Source organism: Sphaeramia orbicularis, chromosome 8 (genome assembly GCF_902148855.1).
Source record: "Sphaeramia orbicularis chromosome 8, fSphaOr1.1, whole genome shotgun sequence".
Taxonomy (NCBI): Eukaryota; Metazoa; Chordata; class Actinopteri; order Kurtiformes; family Apogonidae; genus Sphaeramia; species Sphaeramia orbicularis.
This window is the reverse complement of record NC_043964.1, coordinates 19766527-19787438: the sequence shown is the minus strand read 5'-3', so window position 1 is coordinate 19787438 and position 20912 is coordinate 19766527. Positions and strand designations below refer to the sequence as shown.

The window sequence follows — 20912 nt, the reverse complement described above, 5'->3', positions numbered from 1 at the left end:
TGTTGAAATGTGGGACTGATGAAGGGAGGTTCCCACTGGAATCCTTCGCCTATCACCTGAAACAAAAGCAAACAACCAGTTGTGCAATTCCGGGGAGATTAAAGTTTCATTCTTAACAAGCTAGAACATGAAAAGTTCCATGAGGGTCTTAATAAAAGGTATATATGAAAGATGAAACTATTGAAAAATTATTAAATGAAATCATGTTAAGTCTAATAACTGATGAAATGTCCAAGGTATAACAAATGAAGTGAGATTAAACTACAAAGTGAATAATCAGATACTGAATTTCCAGAAATAAGCTGCATATAGTACTGAAGAATCATGTTAGCATTATTGAAACAGTTGGCTATATATTTTAATTATGGGATATTTTGTTTTTGGAGGGATGATTTTCCATTAGAAATGGTGTTCTTTCATTTTCCGGGACACGCCCGTGCCTGTGGAGGAACAGCCACTGTGGAGGTGTAATCACATAAGGACGGCTCTCTCCACCTCTGCAGCTGTGAGAAAAAGCAACTTGAAGCTACCGTCTGGGACAACCTGGGTTTTTAACTCCGAAAGGTGAATATAATTATACTTCCTTATTGCACATTAACTTAGCTATGATTTATACCTCCTAGAGATTTTTTTCCCCTTTTCTTTTCACATAGGAGTTTAGTTAAGTTTAAAGTTCAGTTCAGTTTATTCAGTGATATATTTTTGAAGAAAAAAAACAGTTTGCACCATCAAAGTGTGATTTGCTTTTCTTTTTCCACTACTAAAACATACATACATACATTTACATTCATATACTTGCCTTTTGCACCTGCTTTCTATCTATTTTCAATGTGTTTGGTTTATGTTTTTATCTGCTGTATGTAAAGTGTCTTTGAGTACCATGAAAAGCGCTATACAAATAAAATGTATTGTTATTATTATTTTCATATTGTCAAACTACATCAGTCTCATATGCTATCTTTCTTACAGTATGTGTTTACTGCACTCTAGATTTACTTGCAAAGTGTTGTGGTGTAACACTGTTCTACACTTTCACTCATGTTTCTCTTGCAGCCACGATGCCAGAAACTGCAGAAGCTGTGTCAGCCACTCTCACCACCAACAGAAACTGTACCATCGAAATAACCAATGTCAGCGGCAACTACTGCCTCATCAACCCAAAGTAAGTGTCCATTAATCAATGGAGTTTGTGCAAAAATAAATCAATTCACATAATAACTCCGATGAAACTTGACTGGGTGAAGATGCGTAATGCTTTTCACTGTTCATCAAATAAGGTCTTTGCACAGTTACAGAAAGCTTAATCTTTCCTTTGGTTAAATGTTTATCTCTTTGTAGGAGGTCAGTGCAGAGTAGTGGTGTGTATTAGTTGTGCTCAGCAGCAATTTTTCAAACATAACATGTACATAATGCTTTCTGCACTTCGCTGTAATGCTCTGGGATTTCAGTGTTTGATTACACCTCAAAATCAGCATCTTGATACTATTAATTCTATTCTATTCTATTCGAGTTGAGTTGAGTCGAGTCGAGTCGAGTCGAGTCAAGTCTGTTCTGTTCTGTTCTGTTCTCTTCTGTTGTGTTGTGTTGTTTTCTTTTCTTTTCTGTTCTATTCTATTCTATTCTATTCTATTCTATTCTATTCTATACTACTCTATTCTGTTCTATTCTATTCTATTCTGTTTTGTTATGTTCTGTTCTATTCTATTCTACTCTATAGAATAGAATAGAATAGAATAGAATAGAATAGAATAGAATAGAATAGAATACAACAGAGTAGTATAGAATAGAATAGAATAGAATAGAATAGAATAGAATAGAATAGAATAGAATAGAATAGAATAGAATAGAGCAGAATAGAATACAACAGAATAGAACAGAGTAGAATAGAATAGAATAGAATAGAATAGAATAGAATAGAATAGAATAGAACACTCTATTCTATTCTATTCTATTCTATTCTGCTCTGTTGTGTTCTGTTCTATTCTATTCTAGTCTATTCTGCTCTGTTGTGTTCTATTCTGTTCTATTCTCATGCACAGCCTTCAGACACAGCGAATCATCCAATTCCTTTCAATAACAAAGAAGCATGTGCTCATTAAAAATGTTAATACTCAGTAAAAGCTCAACATCATGAAATAATTTGTTTTAGTTTTCAGCCTGTCAGATTGTTTTACCTTTGATAAAAAAAAAAAATGAAAAATTGTTTAAATAAAACAAACATAAAAAAAAAAAAAGGAATAACTTTGTCCGTGTCTATTAGTATTTGTGGCATGCTTCTACATTTATCTAGCTGTGGCAGGACAGAGCATATCTTGGATGGGTGGTTTTCATGTGTGACATCACTTTGCTGAGAACATCCACCTATCCATCATGCATTGACACACACCGCCTCATTGCACATCGCATTCAGGTACACTCAGTGTTGCTTAGAAGTCCACAGCACTACTTGCACAGTCACACTCCATCCATCAGCATAAAGTGTTTCACCCTGGAAGCCCAGCATTCTAAAAGTACACTGACAATCTCTGCAAAACTTTTTTTTTTTTTTTCATCAAAAGGAATCCAGACAAAAAAGACGTTGATGTTATCGATCCATTCAGAGTTATACTAACATTTCGCCTCTCGTTCGCAGGGTGTACATGTCCAGTGGCTTCAGTCAGCACCCTCCTCAGCCCACAGTTCGAACCACCATGTCTGAAGTATGCACTTTCACCAAAGACGATAACACTGCCACCGGCGCTGTGGGTTTGCTGACCTATGACCTGTTCCATATGCAGAGTCGGGTTTGCTCCGAGCGGATGGCCATCATGTTCTCTGTGCCCTTTGACCGTAACCTGTACAAGAACAGGCTGGCTATAGGTGTGTTTGAGCAATCCCGTGCTTGTGACAAAACTCTGTACGACCAGATGTATGATGGCAAAGACCTCAAAAACTTTGTCCGTAGTGATGCAAACGGCAGCGGGCTGGAGTATAAAGCTACATATGTGGATCTGAGGGCTACCATGTCTTCTGTGGGTAAAGGAATTGTTAAAATGGAGCTATACGATAAAATGGGCCGCTAGTAGGGATGAATCATCTACTGCAGGGGTGTCAAACTCATTTTAGTTCAGGGGCCACATTCAGCCTAATATGATATAAAGTGGGCCGGACCAGTAATAAATATACACTGTAAAAAAAATCCTGTTATTTTTACGGAAAAAAACTGGCAGCTGTGGTTACCAGAACAATACTGTAAAAAACACATCCAACTGTAAACATGTTTACGGAGTAACATGTAGATTTAACATTTTAAACATGTACAGGGTGTCCCATAAGTCTCCATACATAGGAAAAATAAACGTTTCTTGACATAAACCATTTTTATTTATATAATATGCTCTATATGACTGCCATTTTGTCGGGAACACATTTCAATGCGTGTCCTCCACTGCTGAAGAACTATAAAGAAGAAATATAAAGAAATACATGTTAGAACCATATGTATTATGTCTCCTATGTATGGAGACTTATGGGACACCCTGTATATTTAGCACTGGATTTAACTGGTAAATGGACTGCGCTTATTTAGTGCATTTTCTCCACCTTCATGGTGTCCAAACCACTTTCCAAAACCACCAGGTCCAACCGGGAACAATTTAGGGTTCAGTGTCTTCCATGGACACTTTAACATATGGACAGTCGGAGCCAGGATTCGAACCATCAACCCTTTGGTTACTGGACGATCTGCTCTACCAGCTCTACCAACCCATTTTTTTACAAGTTTAAAATATTAAATTAACTGTTTACTTTTTTATAACTTAACAAAAAAAAAAAAAAAAAAAAGCAAAAAGGCAGGATTTGAACCATCAACCCTTTGGTTACTGGACAATCTGCTCTACCAGCTCTACCAACCCATTTTTTTACAAGTTTAAAATATTAAATTAACTGTTTACTTTTTTATAACTTAACAAAAAAAAAAAAAAGCAAAAAGGCCATTATTTCAACATTATGGTCTTGCAGTTTAAACGGCACCACATTGTTTTTCAATTTACAGTTTTATTTTCTAAAAACAATAGAAATACATAATTTCTACATACATATCTGGTTTTGTTCACATACTCTTCCTGTAAGAACTACAGCTATATTTGATTTAATCGTTAACACAAAAATCTTTTCAAATAACCAACTTTGCATTGTATTGTCACGTACAGTTTTTTTATGTTGCAATTTTACAACCTTTTGGTGTTAATTCTTCAGTCATTTTTTACAGTGTAAATAATAGGATAAGATCTTATAAATAATGTCGACTCCAAAGTATTTTTCTATGTTTTTGAGTGAAAAAAGTCAAATTCTGTAATGAAAATGTTTACATCTATGAACCGTACTGGAACACAACATGAACAAATATGAACCTGAAAAAAAAGGGGTAATTTGAAAAATTATTACGCCTTAGTTTATCATTTATACATGTGCGTCACAACTTACAGATCACAGTGGATCTACAAATACACAAAACAATTAGTAAGAGGCAGAATATTGGTACAATTCCACATACTTCTCTTAAGAAATTTCAGGTTATTCACATTTTTTGTAAAAGACTAGTCTGTAAATGTAAACATTTTTGTGTAATTTTACTTTTTTTACACTACAACAGAGAGACAAATTTGTAGTTTTCATTATTTATAAGTTTTTATGATAGTATTTTACTGCTCTGACCCACTTGAGATTGAATTGACCTAAAATGATTCTAACATCCCTGATTGTTCATATCTTTAGTGTAATTTCTGCATTTCACAAATTCATCCCAGGGGCCGGATTGGACCCTTTGGCAGGCCGGTTTTGGCCCCCAGGCCGCATGTTTGACACCTGTGATCTAGTGCTTTTGGCCTTTGTGTCCAAAAGAAGAAATAAAGTTAATCTGATGTGATGTTTTTTGCATGTTGTCATTCAGAAAAAACTTTAAAAGGAGAGCAAGACTGATTCTGCTGTCATCTGTACTTTGTGGCAGCTGAAAGATATCAATATCTGACAGCCTGCTCATTGATTCTCCATTAGCTTATTCTTGGGCTTATGTATATTGTACTCTCCCTTTTGTTTGACTGTGCTAATAAAACATTCAGATCCACTGCTTGTGTTACTTTGTGTGTGATGTTGTTTTTTTTTTTTTTTTTGTGCGCGTGTGCTTTCATTATTACTGATGAACAGTAATCATTTTTTAATCTTTTAGCAAGATCCATCCAATTCTAATGAGTGGCAACAGATGGAATATCTGCATAGATGTTTTTTTAATCAGGATGATAAAAAATATTGTTCTTCACTGGCTGCGAAAGTCTCAGTCTTGCCATGCATCTGTGGTTTCCTGTGGTTGAAAAGAAAAAACATTTAAAACGAATAAGAGCAATTCAGGACTAGAGATATCTGTCTTAACTTGTTCTGTTTGCTTTTTTCCTGTTACACAACACTAAAAGAAAATTGGATTCTCACCCACCTCAGACAGACTATGTACCAATAGGGTGTATTAACTAAATATTCCAAGCTCACCAAACCAGTCAGGATCCCGTAGGATGTATTGAAAAACATAAATTAACCCTCCGGTATCTGGGTGCGCCTTTTAGGCCCACTTTGCACTTCGTTTTAAAAAACTTCATATTATTTTTCACTATTTAAATAAGGTTAGAATTCAAAAGTTGTTCATTTTTGCATGATCTTTCATATTCTAGCCACCAATTAAAATTTGCACATTGTAAACAAAAGAAAATTACAAGACTAGCATCTGTCTCCCAAGTGTGCCTAAAAAGTACTATTTCTACCATTTGATATGTATGAATAGGGCTGACCTTGATTTACAAAAATAAAATCAAATTAGAGCAGAAAAATAAATCAGTATATCATATTTAATAAGTTTGATTTATAGGTGTGCATTTTTGGCACACTTGGTTACAGATGCTAGTATTTTTGAACATTTGACCTAGCGCCAAAAATAATAATGCAAATTAACCAATGTTGGAGTTAATCATTGACATATGCCAGGCTGCAAAAATCAAATAATATGTGATCCCTTTTTTATGCAGTATATTGGAAAAAATAATTTTTAACTTTTGCATCTAAAAAAAAGGTTTGTTTACATTACAAACAAAGCATTTACAGGGTTAAAAAATGTGATAATTATTGAGTATTTGGTATTTTTATTTACAGCTCAAGTTGATGAAATAGAAAAAAGTGTAAAAGAATTAAGAACAAACTGTATGAAAATTTTTTTGACATTATTCCACAAGTGTGTGAAAAAGGCACACTTGGTGCTTAGTAAGGGCCTTGCTGGATGGGATACCAGAGGGTTAAGGTGTGTCTGTTTTTATCAGCACCTACTGTAAAGCACAGGAGTATTTGCATTGGTTTTTCTTGTGATCCGTTACCGGTGAATGTTTGCTGAAACAGGGTGTGTGCTCTTGAACTGGCATTAGATTACAAGTGGGAGGGTTTGCTGGATGAGCGCATATATCCTTGTTAAAAAAAAAAAAAAATGTACTGGCACCACCCTTGCAGGTAACTTTTCCCACTTTTGGTCTTGGAGTCACCAACAGAAAGAGGTTCTCCACATGTAAGTAACTTTGAACATTTGCTGCTTAAAATGCTTAAAAATACTAAAAAAGAAAAAAATTGATGACAGGCAGTGCAGACTATGGCCCATTAGGCAGGGCTCATGACTTTTAAGAAATAAAAAGCCATTTGTAAAGGTTTATAGAAGCCTGATGGAGCATTTGTTTGATTCACATTTTGTTGATAAAAGGGGTAATCATTTTCTCTGTGTTTTCCCTCTAACTTCATTATTGCACGGTACTTAGTGCTGTAATTGAAGAGGTACACTCTCTAATGAGGCAAAGAGAGTGTGCAGTCGTTCTCTGAGTGTTCACAAATGTTTTGAAATCTCATTACCCTTTGAGATGCATCATTCATATATTGTGCAGGCACTTCTGAAGGTCAACATAATGTAATAGAACAAGTAGCGGTTCAGGAGGTTATTTTACAGTGTGATATGATGGATTGCTGTGATTTTTTACGATCTTTAAAAGGGAAGGAGTTTGAGTTTGGTTTGAACGGTTAACACTTAACCTATAAAGACCCAGAGCTACTTTTGTGTCCGTTCCCAAATGAAATTTTCTGTATATGTAACATTTCTTAAGTCATCTATCACCATTTTTTGTAATATTCTCACTAGAAATCAAGTATTTTCCTTTGTTCATAAAAACTCAGATTAAAGTTGAAGGGTATTATATCAAAAACAGAGAACACTGCAGAAAAAGTGACTTTTTAAGTCAAATCTATCATTAATTGAACATAAACCAAGTGTCTCCATCCACTGTCATTGATCCAACTCCATGGGTTTTACTGGTGAATCAATGTTGTAGAAGATGACTTTGTTTCTACACTCACTATAGAGCCTCTGAACGTCCATATCTGATGGCCAGGAAAAGATGATGAACTGCATTTTTACGCCAATTATTTACATGTACTGATAGGATTAGTGGATCAACAGGTATTAAACAGTTGACATCAGTGGATGGTTTTGGTCAGTGATGAATGTAAAGTCAAACTGGTTTTAATTCACTGTGGGAAGCACATGGGGAAGGAAAAAAAAGTGTGTGAAATTGTGGGTCTTCATGGGTCTAAAATGGTCCACCTTGACTTTTTTTTTTTATTTGGACTAAATAAAAGGTTTGAAAAATATGCTGTGATTGAGTCCATTTGCACAGTTTTCCAGAGCACTTTTTTTTTCTCCACATCTTTCAAAATCTAGCAATCATTTACAATTTACTGCATGTTATAATACTGATAACACGATTTCTTCCCCAGCATCTAGTACAGGTGTGAGTGAAATTACTGTAACGACCCGATAAAACCTATGAAGCACAATGTCTCAGTTTTCAGAAACCATTGGAATTTTGTCCAGTTGCACAAACATTGGAAGAGTTACAGCCATCCAAACTGCATTTGCATAGGGTGTGTCAGCGATGACACGAGTTAAATCACCTTTTCGGAATAATTCTTTTTTATTAATCTCCCAGACATTCCAACATGGCAGAGTCAGCTGAATCCGTGGCAGCCGATGTCGAGAGCAAGAGAAGTATTGTTGTTGAAATCTCAAATATAACAAACAACTACTGCCTGGTCAACCCCAAGTAAGTCCAATGTCTGTCAGAGTTGTGTATTTCCAGAACCAGTGTTGAGAGTAATGCGTTACAAAAGTAATGCATTACAGTAACTGATTACTTTTAGCTGTAACACAGTAGTGTAAGGCATTAGTAATCAATTTTCAGTAGTTGTTCAACAGCGCTTGCATTACAACACACTTTTCAGCCACAATTTAATGCTCAAATAAAAAAAAAAAAAGGGGGGGGGGGGGGGGTCAACTGCACATGCACCATTTATGACAAGAGTCTGTATGTAACTCAAAAGTAATATAGGAGTCATGTAACGCATTGCAATTCTGAGTAATATTGTAAGATTGGGAATAACTTTTAAATAATAGCAACAAGTAATCTGTAACGCTGGAAAAAATGAAAATCTTACCAAGTGTATTTTTCTCATTTCTAGTCAAAATATCTTATCGCACTTAAAATAAGACATAATCACCTAAAGAGTAACTTGTAAGTGAGATATAAGAACTTACTTTTAGACAATAGATCTTGAAAATCTTATTTCAAGAAATCTTACCAAGATAATTTCCACTTGTTCCACTGGCAGATTTTTTTTGCTTAATTCAAGATTTTTTTTTGCTTAATTCATGCAAAAAAATCTGCCAGTGGAACAAGTGAAAATAATCTTAGTATGATTTCTTGAAATAAGATTTTCAAGGTCTATGGTCTAAGAATAAGTTCTTACATCTCACTTACAAGTTACTCTTTAGGTGATTTCTTATTTTAAGTGTGATGAGATATTTCACACTTGGTAAGATTTTCATTTTTTGCAGTGTGTTCAGAACAGAGTAAAAGATCTAACACATATTCCAACTGTTTGTGTCATTTTGTCATGTTCATTTAGGGTGTATATTGAAAGTGGAGAAATATACAACCCTCCTCAACCCACGGTGCGCCCTCTGAAAACCGAAGTCTGCTGTTTCACCAAATCCAGCGGCAAAGCGACCGGCAGCGTTGGCGTCTTGACCTACGACCTTTTCGAGAGGTCACGGAACGACTTTATTGAGTCTGTGGCCATCATGTTCTCAGTTCCCTGGGACTACAACATCTACAAGAACTGGTTTGCAGTGGGCATCTATAATAAGGGTCGTAACTGTGATGAAAGCTTGTACAAGGAAATGTATAATGAGAAAAATCCCAAAGTGTTTGTGAGGGAAGCGGCCAATGGGTCAGGAATTAATTATATGGGCAACTACCTAGATATCAGAGCGACCATGAGCCCTCTAGGCAAAGCTGTCATGAAGGTGGAGGTGTGGGATAAGCTCTTCACACCCGTGAGTCAGCAGGCCTACTAAAGACGCCCCTCTACTCTGATTTGTTTTTCCGTCATCTATCCATATCTCAAGTTTTAACCCTAAATGCTGTTTGTAGTACAGTCAACATGCATGATTTAACAAATGTATTGTTGCTGGCATGTGCCTGTGTTCCTGGGTATTACCCTCCAGTAAATCTTCTTAAGATCAGAGTTTGTTGAGTTTGTTTATAAATCCAAACAGCAAAATCCTCCCTTTATAGCTAAAGCTTCTGTCTGTTTCAATAGCTTCCGTTTTCAAAATGGCATCTTTAGAAATGGAAATCAAAGGATGACTCACCAGAGGACGAGGGCACATAGCTTAATGAAATGCACCGAGAGCTTGTCTGTATCTACCTTGACACTGAGTCTAAGGAATGAAATAAACCTTTTTTTTTTTTTGCTGAAGCTGTTTGTGTATTGGTATCTGTTGATTGAGTCCCAAAGACCACAAAAGTGCTAAAAAGATTGAACTTTGTGAATACAAAATAGTGATTTTTAAATAAGTTAAATAAAGAAATGTGCAAAACAAGAGCTGCTCATGCAGATAACAGTAACATTATTTTCATTCTGTAAAACTAATCCCTTACAATGTACCCAGATGTCTGTACCCAGAATTTAGTGAGAAACAGACTTTATAGTGCTTGCTTTGCCATCCTTGGCAGAATCTTTGTGTTTCAGCAACATGGCTATTGTTCAAACACTATTTTATGTGTGAGGAAATGAATATATACTTCCTTTCTTTTTTCTATTATGGCAAGAACAATGAGACAGTAACAGATTCAGGTGAAGACCCCGTTATTATGCTGGCTAAGCAGTTCATTACACTTACTAAGAGCTTTGTAATTCTTTAATCAGGAAAAATGACAATCTTTATATGCTATCTCATCATCGGAGAAGTTGTTTTGCTGTTATGGCACAAACAATTTTGTGCGGATACAGTCATTAACCTCAGGAAAATATGGGGTCCCATAGCGGGAGCTTATATATTAGCTCCTAATTTACATCCGGGCAAAGTTATCAGGTCCTACTATTTTATTTACAATCATAACACTGCAATGCTGATTCTGTTTTCCCATTAGATTCATGACGCTTCGCATGCAGCATTAACTGTTCCAGCCACAAAGAATCGCAGATCAAAGGTTTTTGCTCACTATCACCGTTCAATTTGCATAAGAGCCATACATAATATAAAGGTATAAACTAGGTCTGTTTAGGCTCAGTCCCCAAAGCATTGTGTAGTAGTGTACTGGAGAAATGACAGGCAGTCCCTATAAACAGATGGGGATACTAAGCAGTAACTTTTGTTTGTTACGGCTTTAAAAAGGGGGATAAGTTCTTGCACATACCTGTCATATTTTCCCTTTCAATCTCTCCGTTGTGTCGACTATACCTGCACAGAAGTCTTTTGTATTGCGCTGTTTGCTGTGTGCGTTTGTGAGTGATGGCTTTGCGTTGCTATATACATTATATGTAAGAGCATGCTTTCACCATGAGCATCTCTACGTGTTGCCACATGTGCATCTGCTCTTCCAGCGCAGATATGTACATAGAATTTTCCCCATTGTATAAATTCTTTTGTGTGCCGTGAGATTTTTATTTAACAGGTGGGAAAAAATATCTGAAGTGGGATTATAGGAAACAAAAGATATATTAAAATGGCCTTTTTCAGCGTAGATAAACCTAAGAAGCTAAGAATTTGTGGATTGATACTGATGCCAACAGAAGAACCAGTTTGTCATGGTTAAAGCTTCTAAAATTCTTCAGAGAAGGTGTGTTTTTGTTTTTTATTTAACACATTGTCATATCTATTGACATAATTTATAAAATCAGCTGATCAAATCCAACTAAAGATCACTATAGGGCATTTTTTTTCTCGTTTCATGGTGTTTCTTTTGTTTGTCTTTGTCTTTTTCGTTTGGGATACTGTTACAATTCTTTATAAACCTCAATAACGCTTTAAGGTACAAAAAAACAACAACACTGCAGGTGAATGCAGTGTATGAAAATGAGGAAAAAAAGAAAGAAAAATATGACTATGAACCAGGCTGAAAAGAGTAAAAACAGAAAAGATAACTTATTCCTAGTTGCAACCTAAGTTTACAAGCATTTTCTTGCTTTGTTTTTGTTCTTGTACAGCAAAGAAAACCCTTCTTAACAACTTTATTCAACAAATACCATGCTGTAAACACTTAATTTCACTCTAAATTAAAAGAACAGTCTGTATTTTCTCTTTATTATATCACCATCATTATCTGTTATTAACAATTTACAGTGGAAATATTTTTATGTGAATCTGGGAGAAATGTGTCTATTTACCAATGTATTGTATTTCTTCAGACACCAAACGAAACTGTGCCGATCATCTGAGAGTTTAGAGCTTTTACTTTGAAGATCCCGGATCAAAAAGTGAATCTGCATGAAAAGATCTCCCTCTTTTTGTTTGCTTTTCACTCACTATATTTGATCAAAAACAGAGCCTGGGCCACATCAAAACTGTGCTGTATATTGACTCAGCCTGGGAGTGTCCAAATAGAAGCACAAAATAATATTTGAACTGATGTTCCTTTGTAAAGTATGCATCTTTTTAACAAACCTAAACCACTGCATGCCTGTGACCCAGACTGCGACCAGGAATAGTATGCATATTCTCAAAGTTATTAAAATGTGCTTTATTTTGACTGCCTTAAACATTGAAATTTGCTCTCAAATACTGCCATCTAGAGGCCATTTCTTTAACCAGCTGTACTCACACAATTGACTTATCTAGTGCTTTTAGAATTTAAGACGCTATCTACTATACGCTGAAAAAAAAAAAAAAAACATGTGCCTTTTCGCTATTTAGAGAAAACTTGCCTTTAGAAAGCTTATCACTATGACCAGACAGTTTTATTAATGTGACTCAGTCTGGGGTTGTTGTGTTATTCCTGGCTCCGAGCAGCTCTTTACATCCATCAGGACCTGGTACTCTTCTGATAGTTCACTTAATGTCCGACTTAATGTTTGTAAGGCTTGCAACAGACAGTTAAAGACCTCCATTTCAATCATGTACCCCTCCAGAGAGTCTGCAAGGGTAAAAAAACATGCATTTGTTTTGTTTTTTTTACATTTCTGTGGGTCATATTCTGCAGACTGTTCATAATTCCTTCAGCTGTAACATGTGGGTCAGAGGTTATATTATTCCTGGCAGGCTTTAGAAATTGTCTCATCCTGTTAGTTTGTTATTTTGGAACCTCTCAGCATGCAGAGTGACACAGATGTGTATCATGTAACAATACAGATAAGTTAAGGGAGGACACTCAAAATGCTTTCTACTGTATTCTTACATGACATTATTGCAGAAACTCGAGTTAGGTTAAAGTTAAAAAATTCTTTACTTCATATATGTAGCGATAGGTTAATACAAAAAAATCCGTAGCGTTGTAATAAGCATGAACTAATATTTTTACCTGCCTTAAGTAAAACTTTAACCCAGGGGTGTCAAACATGCGGCCCGGGGGCCAAAACGAGCCCGCCAAAGGGTCCAGTCCGGCCCGCGGGATGAATTAGTGAAACACAAAAATTACACTGAAGATATTAACAATCAAGGATGTCAAAAATAATTTTAGGTCAATTCCATCTAAAGTGGGTCAGACCAGTAAAATACTATCATAATAAACTATAAATAGTGAAAACCAGACATTTTTCTCTTTGTTTTAGTATAAAAAAAAAAAGGAAAATTACACAAAAATGTTAACATTTTACATACTAGACTTTTACAAAAAATGTGAAAAACCTGAACAAATATGAACAACCTGAAATGTCTTAAGAGAATTAAGAGTAATTGTACCAATATCTGTCTGTTATTAAATGTTTTGTGTATTTGTAGATCCACTGTGATCTGTATGTTGTAATGAACGTGAAAATGAGGAGCTGAGGCCAAATAATGGCATAAATTGTTAAAATTGCACTTTTTTTTCTTAATAAATTTCATTTTGGTCATGGTTGTTCATGTTTTTCCACATTTTTTTCAAGGATGTAAAAATTTTGATAATATAATTTTACTTTTTTCACTCTAAAACATAGAAATTAGACATACTAATTTTGAAATTGATATTATTTTTGTATCATTGTGTTATTATTTTAATCACCCAGCCCACTGCAGGTCATATTGGGTTGTATGTGGCCCCTGAACTAACATGAGTTTGACACCCCTGGTTTAACCCATAAAGACCCAGTGCTACTATTGTGTCAGATTTTTTTCCTCTATATTCAACATTTCTTAAGTGATTTGTCACCATTTATTATGAAATGATCCTCTGTATTTTGCATTTTTCCAATGAAAATCAGGTATTTTCCCATATTTGATTTACTGATCATACAGATATTCATAAAAGCTCAGATTAACTCATAAAGACCCAAACATCCACCATCTACTAAAATTGTCTACTGATATAAATAGTTAATTCCCTGTTGATCCACTAATCCATGTAAATGATTGGTGTAAAATGCAGTTAGTAAGAAAAAAGTCCAGGTGAACCATTTTAGAGTCAGCGTTTAAAGGGTTAACCCATAAAGACCCAAACATCCATCACTGACCAAAACTATCTACTGATGTAAACGGTTTAATACCTGTTGATCCACTAAATCTATCAATACATGTAAATACTTGGTGTAAAATGCAGTTATTCATCTTTTCATGGTCATCAGATATGACCCATTTGGACGTTCAGAGGCTCTGTAGTTACCGTGGAAACACTGTCATCTTCTACAACATTGATTCACCAGCAAAACCCATGGAGTTGGATCAGTGACAGTGGATGGAGACACTTGGTTTATGTTCAGTTAATGATAAATTTGACAGAAAACGTCACTTTTTTCTGCAGTTTTCTCTGTTTCTGATGTAATAATCCTCAACTTTACTCAAACATCTGCGTGATCAGTGAATTAAATGTTGGAAAATACCTGATTTTCACTGAAAAAAAAAAACCCAAAATACAGAAGATAATATTACAATAAATGGTGATAAACCACTTAAGGATGGTTAAATATAGAGGAAAAATTAATTTGGAAACTGCCACAAATGTCACACTGGGTCCTTATGGGTTAATTTCAGAAAACTGAGATTGTGATGATCCCAGGTTTCCTTCATTGTTTTTCAGGCAGACCGGCTCTTATTTCAGGTGGTCTAGCTGCAGGTTTTGTTTTTACAGGGATAAGTCTCCCAGGATCCTCCACAAACCAACAATGTTGACCTTCACAGATTGGTACAGACCCAGCTCACTTTCCATCATTGTGGGAGAAGTGGAGGAGTTTCATGTCCTTTTTCTTCCAAACATTCAGCTGGCAGTTGAATGGCTTTGTTCATGCTCTGTATTTCTTTAGTTAATTCTGACTGATCAAGCAGTAGTTTTGATGTCAAACCTACTTGAAAAGTACAGTCATCTGCTGCCAGCTTGGTGTCATCCTGCAGAAGGGTCAGCTGTGACACAGCAGTGCCAGCTGCCTGGATTTCACACAACGAAGTAATTACTCATGTCACAGTCAATGACTTGCATCACTGCATACAATCTTTTAATTTTCATCAAGTCTGGCAAAACTCCAGTGGGCACACACTCCAGCAAACTAGAGAATGAGAAAAACATGCAAATAGATTTTCATGAAAAAAAAAAAAAAAAGCATCTATAAATCTGAAAGACAATACAAACTACCATGACGACCCAGCTGGGTTACTGTTTTCTTGTCTCATTCTTTCAGGAGCTTCCATAGTTTGAGTTTTCTACCTGCAGATTTACTTCTCCAGTTTGGCAGAGGCCGACTCCAGGGAGCTGACTTTCCGGCTGTCACTGATGCTGCCGAATGCTGCTCCATGAAGCAGTGAAGCTGACACTATCAACCACCTCCACTATTTCCACAGCCAAAGTCTCCAGTCTCACTATCAATTCTGCCAGAAGCAACAGCAGCTGATCTACAAATGCCCCTACCTGCTGTCTTTCCGACACTCTGCCAGGTCTGTGCAACAAACAATCACAAGCTGTGGTAATAAAACGCAACAACCTGCAACTATATCATCAAGAGGGTCAAAGAAAACACATTTAGATGACTACTAACTATATACATCGGCTAAAATTTAATTAGGGGCTCAAATGAGTGGCCTTTTTTGTCAAAAAAAAAGTTGTAAGAAATGCATAGAACTGTGTTGAAATAATGCTAATACATTTGTGCACAGACTACTGATATTATTTGACAGTGGAAGCTATATTTTCAGAAATATTGGATTTTGAATAGCATGTGTATGTGAAAACTTTTGCTGGTGGACGGACGTGACATTACCCATGATGATCTGGTCAGTACCAGTACTTTATTAGTAATAAACTTATAGACTTACTATTGCTAATTCTCCTCTTATTCATAAATGCTAGTATTGTGGCTCTAAAACCATAACAGCTGACACAAAACACAAAATGTGGCAGTGGACGGATGTGACATGGTTGTTACAGATCCCATCATACTGATGCTCAGCAGTCATGTCACCGTTTCCACAAATGATCCCTGTGCAAAAACTAGGATCATAATTATTTACTGTATAGTTTATCCTCACACTGAAGAGTAAATAACGATATAGAACTGTTATTTCTTCATAAAAATGCTTATTATTAGAAAACTGTTGATTTAAAAAGTGAAATACATTCTTAATGTATGTATTGGCGTAACATAAGCAGGATGGATCAGCACCATACTCCATATTGCAACCTGTAAAAATAAAATGTGATATGTAGGATAGAATCTTGTAAGAAAAATTGGGGAATCTAAAAGAATAGAATATTTGTTTTTCAGGTAAATTCAGTTCAAATATAACTTGGCCATTTGTGACATGAAAATATAGCATTAATTGTGATGAAATTGGACATTTTTGACCTGAAAACATAGTTCATATGACCATCAACATGTTGCAACAGAACTGAAATCCTGTAAATTTGCATAACTTGCATTTACCAACACAAAGTTCCTTTGGGGATTCACTTATATTGATTTCTTATGCACAAAGACATAAATAAGACCTCTAAGCAAATTTTAGCCAATATACATGAGTTTTAGCAGCAGCTTACATCCCCATTGTTGTACCTGAAACTACTGAAGCTACACCATAAAAGGAAAAAAATATTTTTTTTGTTTTTTATTTTACTGTTGCTTTCTGTCTGTAATTGCACCCTTTAACCAGCCCTGATTCACTTTTCTTCCTCCCTAACCACTGTGCTGCCTCCACCACTCACTTGACCTTGACCCGTCTGTAAAGGTAGTCATTAAAATTTACAACTAAGATTTTACAAACCTAACAGGTAAGACGACTGTAGCTGTTTTTAGTTTAGTTTTAGGTGAGTTTTTACAGTAAAATTTGGCTCTAATTTGTAATGGTTTAAAGCAGGAGTCTCAAACATGCGACCCGGGGGCCAAAACCGACCCACCAAAAGGTCCAATTTGGCCCGTGGGATGAATTTGCGAAGTGCAAAAATTACACTGAAGATATTAGCAATCAAGGGTGTTAAATGCATTTTTGCTCAAGTTCCACATGCAGACCAAAATGATCTAAAGTAAAATAATAGCATAATAACCGATAACTCAATTTTTCTGGGTTCTAGGTTCAACTGGACTAGCAAAACTAGTTTAGCTGAACCTCAAAGAACGACCAAGAAGTAATGAGAAACGAGCTGGACAAATGAGAAATTGTTATTTTAGTTCCAAACTCCAAATTTTTAACAATATTATGTTTGTAACCAAATGTTTGTGTAACATTGTATGTAATGCACATGTATAAATGATAAACTGAGGCATAATATTGTAAAACTGCACTTATTTTTCTTACAAATTTCAGTTTTTTCAGGTTATTCACATATATTTTGTTGAAGGATAGTTTGTAAATGTAAATATTTTCATAATTTAATGCTTTTTATTGCACTAAAACAAAGAGAAAAAGTTGTCATTATTTATAGGTTATGATGCTATTACTTTACTGGTCCGGCCCACTTGAGATCCAATTGGGCTGAATTTGGCTCCTGGAAGAAATGAGTCTGATACCTCCGGTTTAAAGATTACACTGAATAGAGCTTGATATTTTATTTTTAATTTTCTATTTATTTGATAAGTATGAATAAATAATAGGTGCACTCTCTCATTCTGCACCTTTCTTCTTAACCATTACGTTATCACATAGTAAACAAAGGAAAAACAGGAGAATACGGCAAAAACATTAACAAAATAACAATCATAAAACAGACAAGAAAAAGTCTTAACTTAAGCTTTGAGGAAAACATCCACAGGTCAATAAATTCAGTCTGTGTGTGTCAATAAGCCAAGAGAAATACAATATAATCAACACTTCTTTTAGTTAAATTTCCTCTGAATTCATAAACTCAATACATTTTTTCTTCCATTTCCCAGAGATATGTGCTTTAAGTCTAGAAAAAAATATTAATTTTTCCACTACAAAAATCATTCATGTGGGCAGTCTTTGATTTAGCCATTTCTGTTGTTGTTGCTGTTTTTGCTTTTTTGTACTGATAGAATAGAATAGAATAGAATAGAATAGAATAGAATAGAATAGAATAGAATAGAATAGAATAGTCCTTTGTCATTGTAGCATGAAACGTATATAACAAAATTACATAGTGTCAAACAATCAGTGCATAGTAATAATACAAAACAACACAAACACTATATTATGACATTCCATTATTTTTTTTTATTTAATACAGATAATGCTCATTGATGAACATTCACAACAGAATAAAACAACACATAAATGGACAGAAATTGCTAATTTACCTCTGTAGTGCTGAGGCAGGTAACAAGAAACAGAACATTATAATTAACAACATACACATGAGAATAGAAACAGAAATGTTGTGAGATATTTAGTTTATTATCTGTTTAATCCTTACAAAGAAGTTTGAGTTAATTTTTCTGAAAAGGTTTAGTCACCCAAACTAAATTTATCCAGTTAAACTGCATCAAATTGTGAAGTCGCTTAAAGTCTGCAACACTTAGCAAAGTTCCATCAACACTGACAATCATTAATGTGATGATTTACACATGAAATATCCCATAATAGCTACAGACACACCCTACAGTATCAAGTCAACCAACATCAGTATCATCACAGATCAGTTGTAACCCCCCAGTTCAGATCAGCTGATATAAGCTCAGGGTTCTTAAAAATATTATGTAACGGTGCTGCATAGCCGTGGGAGCTGGACAGAAACCTACTGGCCTCTTGTACCACTTTGAGAAACTCCTGGAGAAACTTCTTGGCTCTGTTATATGGAAATGAGTCCACCAGGGCAAGCAAATCAGACTTAAATTATTTAAGTGGATATTAAAATATCCATCATTTTAGAACATGATGAAAGAAACATTTTATTTCTGAGCCATTTCAGAGATAATGATCCTGGTTTTTAGCCCATAAAGACCCAGTGCTACTTTTGTGGCACTTCCCAGATTATTTTTTCTTCATATTTAACTTTTTCTAAGTGATCTATCACCATTTATTATAATATTATCTTCTGTATTTTGTGTTTTTTCAGTGTAAATCAGGTATTTTCCTATATTTAATTCACTGATCAGGCAGATGTTAGAGTAAAGTTGAGGATTATTTTAACAGAAACAGAGAAAACTGCAGAAAAAAGTGATGTTTTCTGTCAAATCTATCATTAACTGAACATAAACCAAGTGCTGATCATCTAGAACAGTGGTGTCAAACTCATTTTAGTTCAGGGGCCACATCCTCCCAATATGATCTGGAGTGGGCCGGACCAGTAAATTAATAATATAATAATATATAAATAATGCCAACTCCAAACATTTCAATGTGTTTTATAGTGTAAAAAATAAAATTACATTATTGAAACATTTACATCTATAAACTATCCTTTTAAAAATGTGAATAACATGAACAACTATGAAAAACTGAAATTTATTAAGAAAAATAAGTGCAATTTTAACTATATTTTGCCTCTGCTTATCATTTGTAAATGTGCATTACAACTTACAGATCACAATGGATCTGCAAATTTACAAAATATTTTAGTAACTGGCAGAATATTAGTAAAATTGCACTTACTTCTTTTAACACATTTCTAGTTTTTCATATTTTTTTTGTGAAAGGCTAGTTTGTAAATGTACACATTTTCATGTAATCTCACTTTTTTTTACACTAAAACAGAGGAAAAATTTGGAATTCTCATTATTTGTAGGTTTTTATGGTAGTATTTTACTAATCTGACCCACTTGAGACTAAAGTAGGGCTTTATATGGGCCCTAAAGTAAAACGATTGACTGTTAATATCTTGAGTGTAATTTTTGCATTTCATAAATTCATCCTACGGGCCGGATTTGGGCCCCTGGCCATTTGTTTGACACATGTGATCTAGAAGTTCATAAAAGCAAAGATTAAAGTTGAAGTTTATTATATCAGAAATAGAGAAAACTCAAGAAAAGTGACTTTTACAGTAAAATCTGTCATAAACTGAACATAAACCAAGTGTGTCCATCCACTGTCATTGATCCAACTCTATGGGTTTTACTGATGACGGTGTTCTCATGGTAACTACAGAGCCTTTGAAAGTCCAAATGAGTCATATCTGATGACCATGAAAAGATGACAAATTGTATTTTACACCAATTATTTCAATGTAATGACAAATTTAGTGGTTTGGAAATTTTTGATTGCCAATGGCTGTTTGGGTCGTTATGGGTTAAGTTAAAAAAAGGAACACTAGAGGGCAGAGTTTCCTGCCTGAACACATTGTAAAAATAGTTTTATACAGTGTACAGTTAGCCTGCGTGTCTGTGCACTGAACAGAAGTATTTATTGTTTTGTGAAACAATGGCTGGCTAATTAAATGTGATTAAATAACTGGGATCTCAACAGGTTTCTGACTTACTGTAACTATATACAGTTGGACTAGAACAAAGGGGGGTGGGGATGAGGATGACCCGAAATATAGAGAGGAAGAAGGTCACCAAACACGCTTTCCCACCAAGCCCCGTCACACACACACACACACACACACACACACACACACACATGCATATATACACAAGTGCAGGCCCACCCTGCAGTGTTGTGTTCCAGATGAGGGTGTGATACATCACTGCTGTCACTGCTTCCTTCACTACATCAGCACTTGCACAGCATAGCAACTGCCCCACAATATACTGCTCCCTGAAAATACAGTGAAACTCTACCTGAGGCACAAAGCAATGCCATCTGCACTAAACTCACGGGAAATGAGTGTTTAATCAAATCCTGACTAAGGTTAAAGGTTACCTAAAACACAATGATGTCGCAGTTCTCTTAATGTATCATCCTTGTGCACGTACTGAGCTTCTTTTATATTAAACCACGATCAGATAAAATCAGCTGATACCTCTGATAGATTTGTCCACGTGAATAAAAGTAAGAAACATTG

The 20912-nt window shown here is 35.2% G+C and overlaps 2 protein-coding genes across 2 annotated transcripts; both read left to right on the top strand.

Annotated features, from left to right (window-relative positions):
* The first annotated feature begins 406 nt into the window (after positions 1 to 406).
* On the top strand, positions 407 to 3202 carry LOC115424479 (bryoporin). The gene is made up of 3 exons (XM_030141766.1): positions 407 to 564; positions 1054 to 1162; positions 2633 to 3202. Exons 2-3 carry the CDS (start codon positions 1059 to 1061, stop codon positions 3060 to 3062), a joined length of 534 nt encoding a protein of 177 aa, XP_029997626.1. The 5' UTR covers positions 407 to 564; positions 1054 to 1058; the 3' UTR covers positions 3063 to 3202.
* Positions 3203 to 6479: 3277 nt separating this feature from the next.
* Positions 6480 to 9873, top strand: apnl (actinoporin-like protein). The gene is made up of 3 exons (XM_030140316.1): positions 6480 to 6577; positions 8043 to 8156; positions 9019 to 9873. The coding sequence occupies exons 2-3, from the start codon at positions 8053 to 8055 to the stop codon at positions 9467 to 9469; spliced, it is 555 nt and encodes a 184-aa protein (XP_029996176.1). The 5' UTR covers positions 6480 to 6577; positions 8043 to 8052; the 3' UTR covers positions 9470 to 9873.
* Positions 9874 to 20912: the final 11039 nt, after the last annotated feature.

Coding starts and splice junctions, on each gene's coding strand:
- apnl (XM_030140316.1), top strand. CDS start 8,053: ATGGCAGAGTCAGCTGAATCCGTGGCAGCCGATGTCGAGAGCAAGAGA. Junction 8,157..9,018: donor TACTGCCTGGTCAACCCCAA/GTAAGTCCAATG, acceptor ATGTTCATTTAG/GGTGTATATTGAAAGTGGAG.
- LOC115424479 (XM_030141766.1), top strand. CDS start 1,059: ATGCCAGAAACTGCAGAAGCTGTGTCAGCCACTCTCACCACCAACAGA. Junction 1,163..2,632: donor TACTGCCTCATCAACCCAAA/GTAAGTGTCCAT, acceptor TCTCGTTCGCAG/GGTGTACATGTCCAGTGGCT.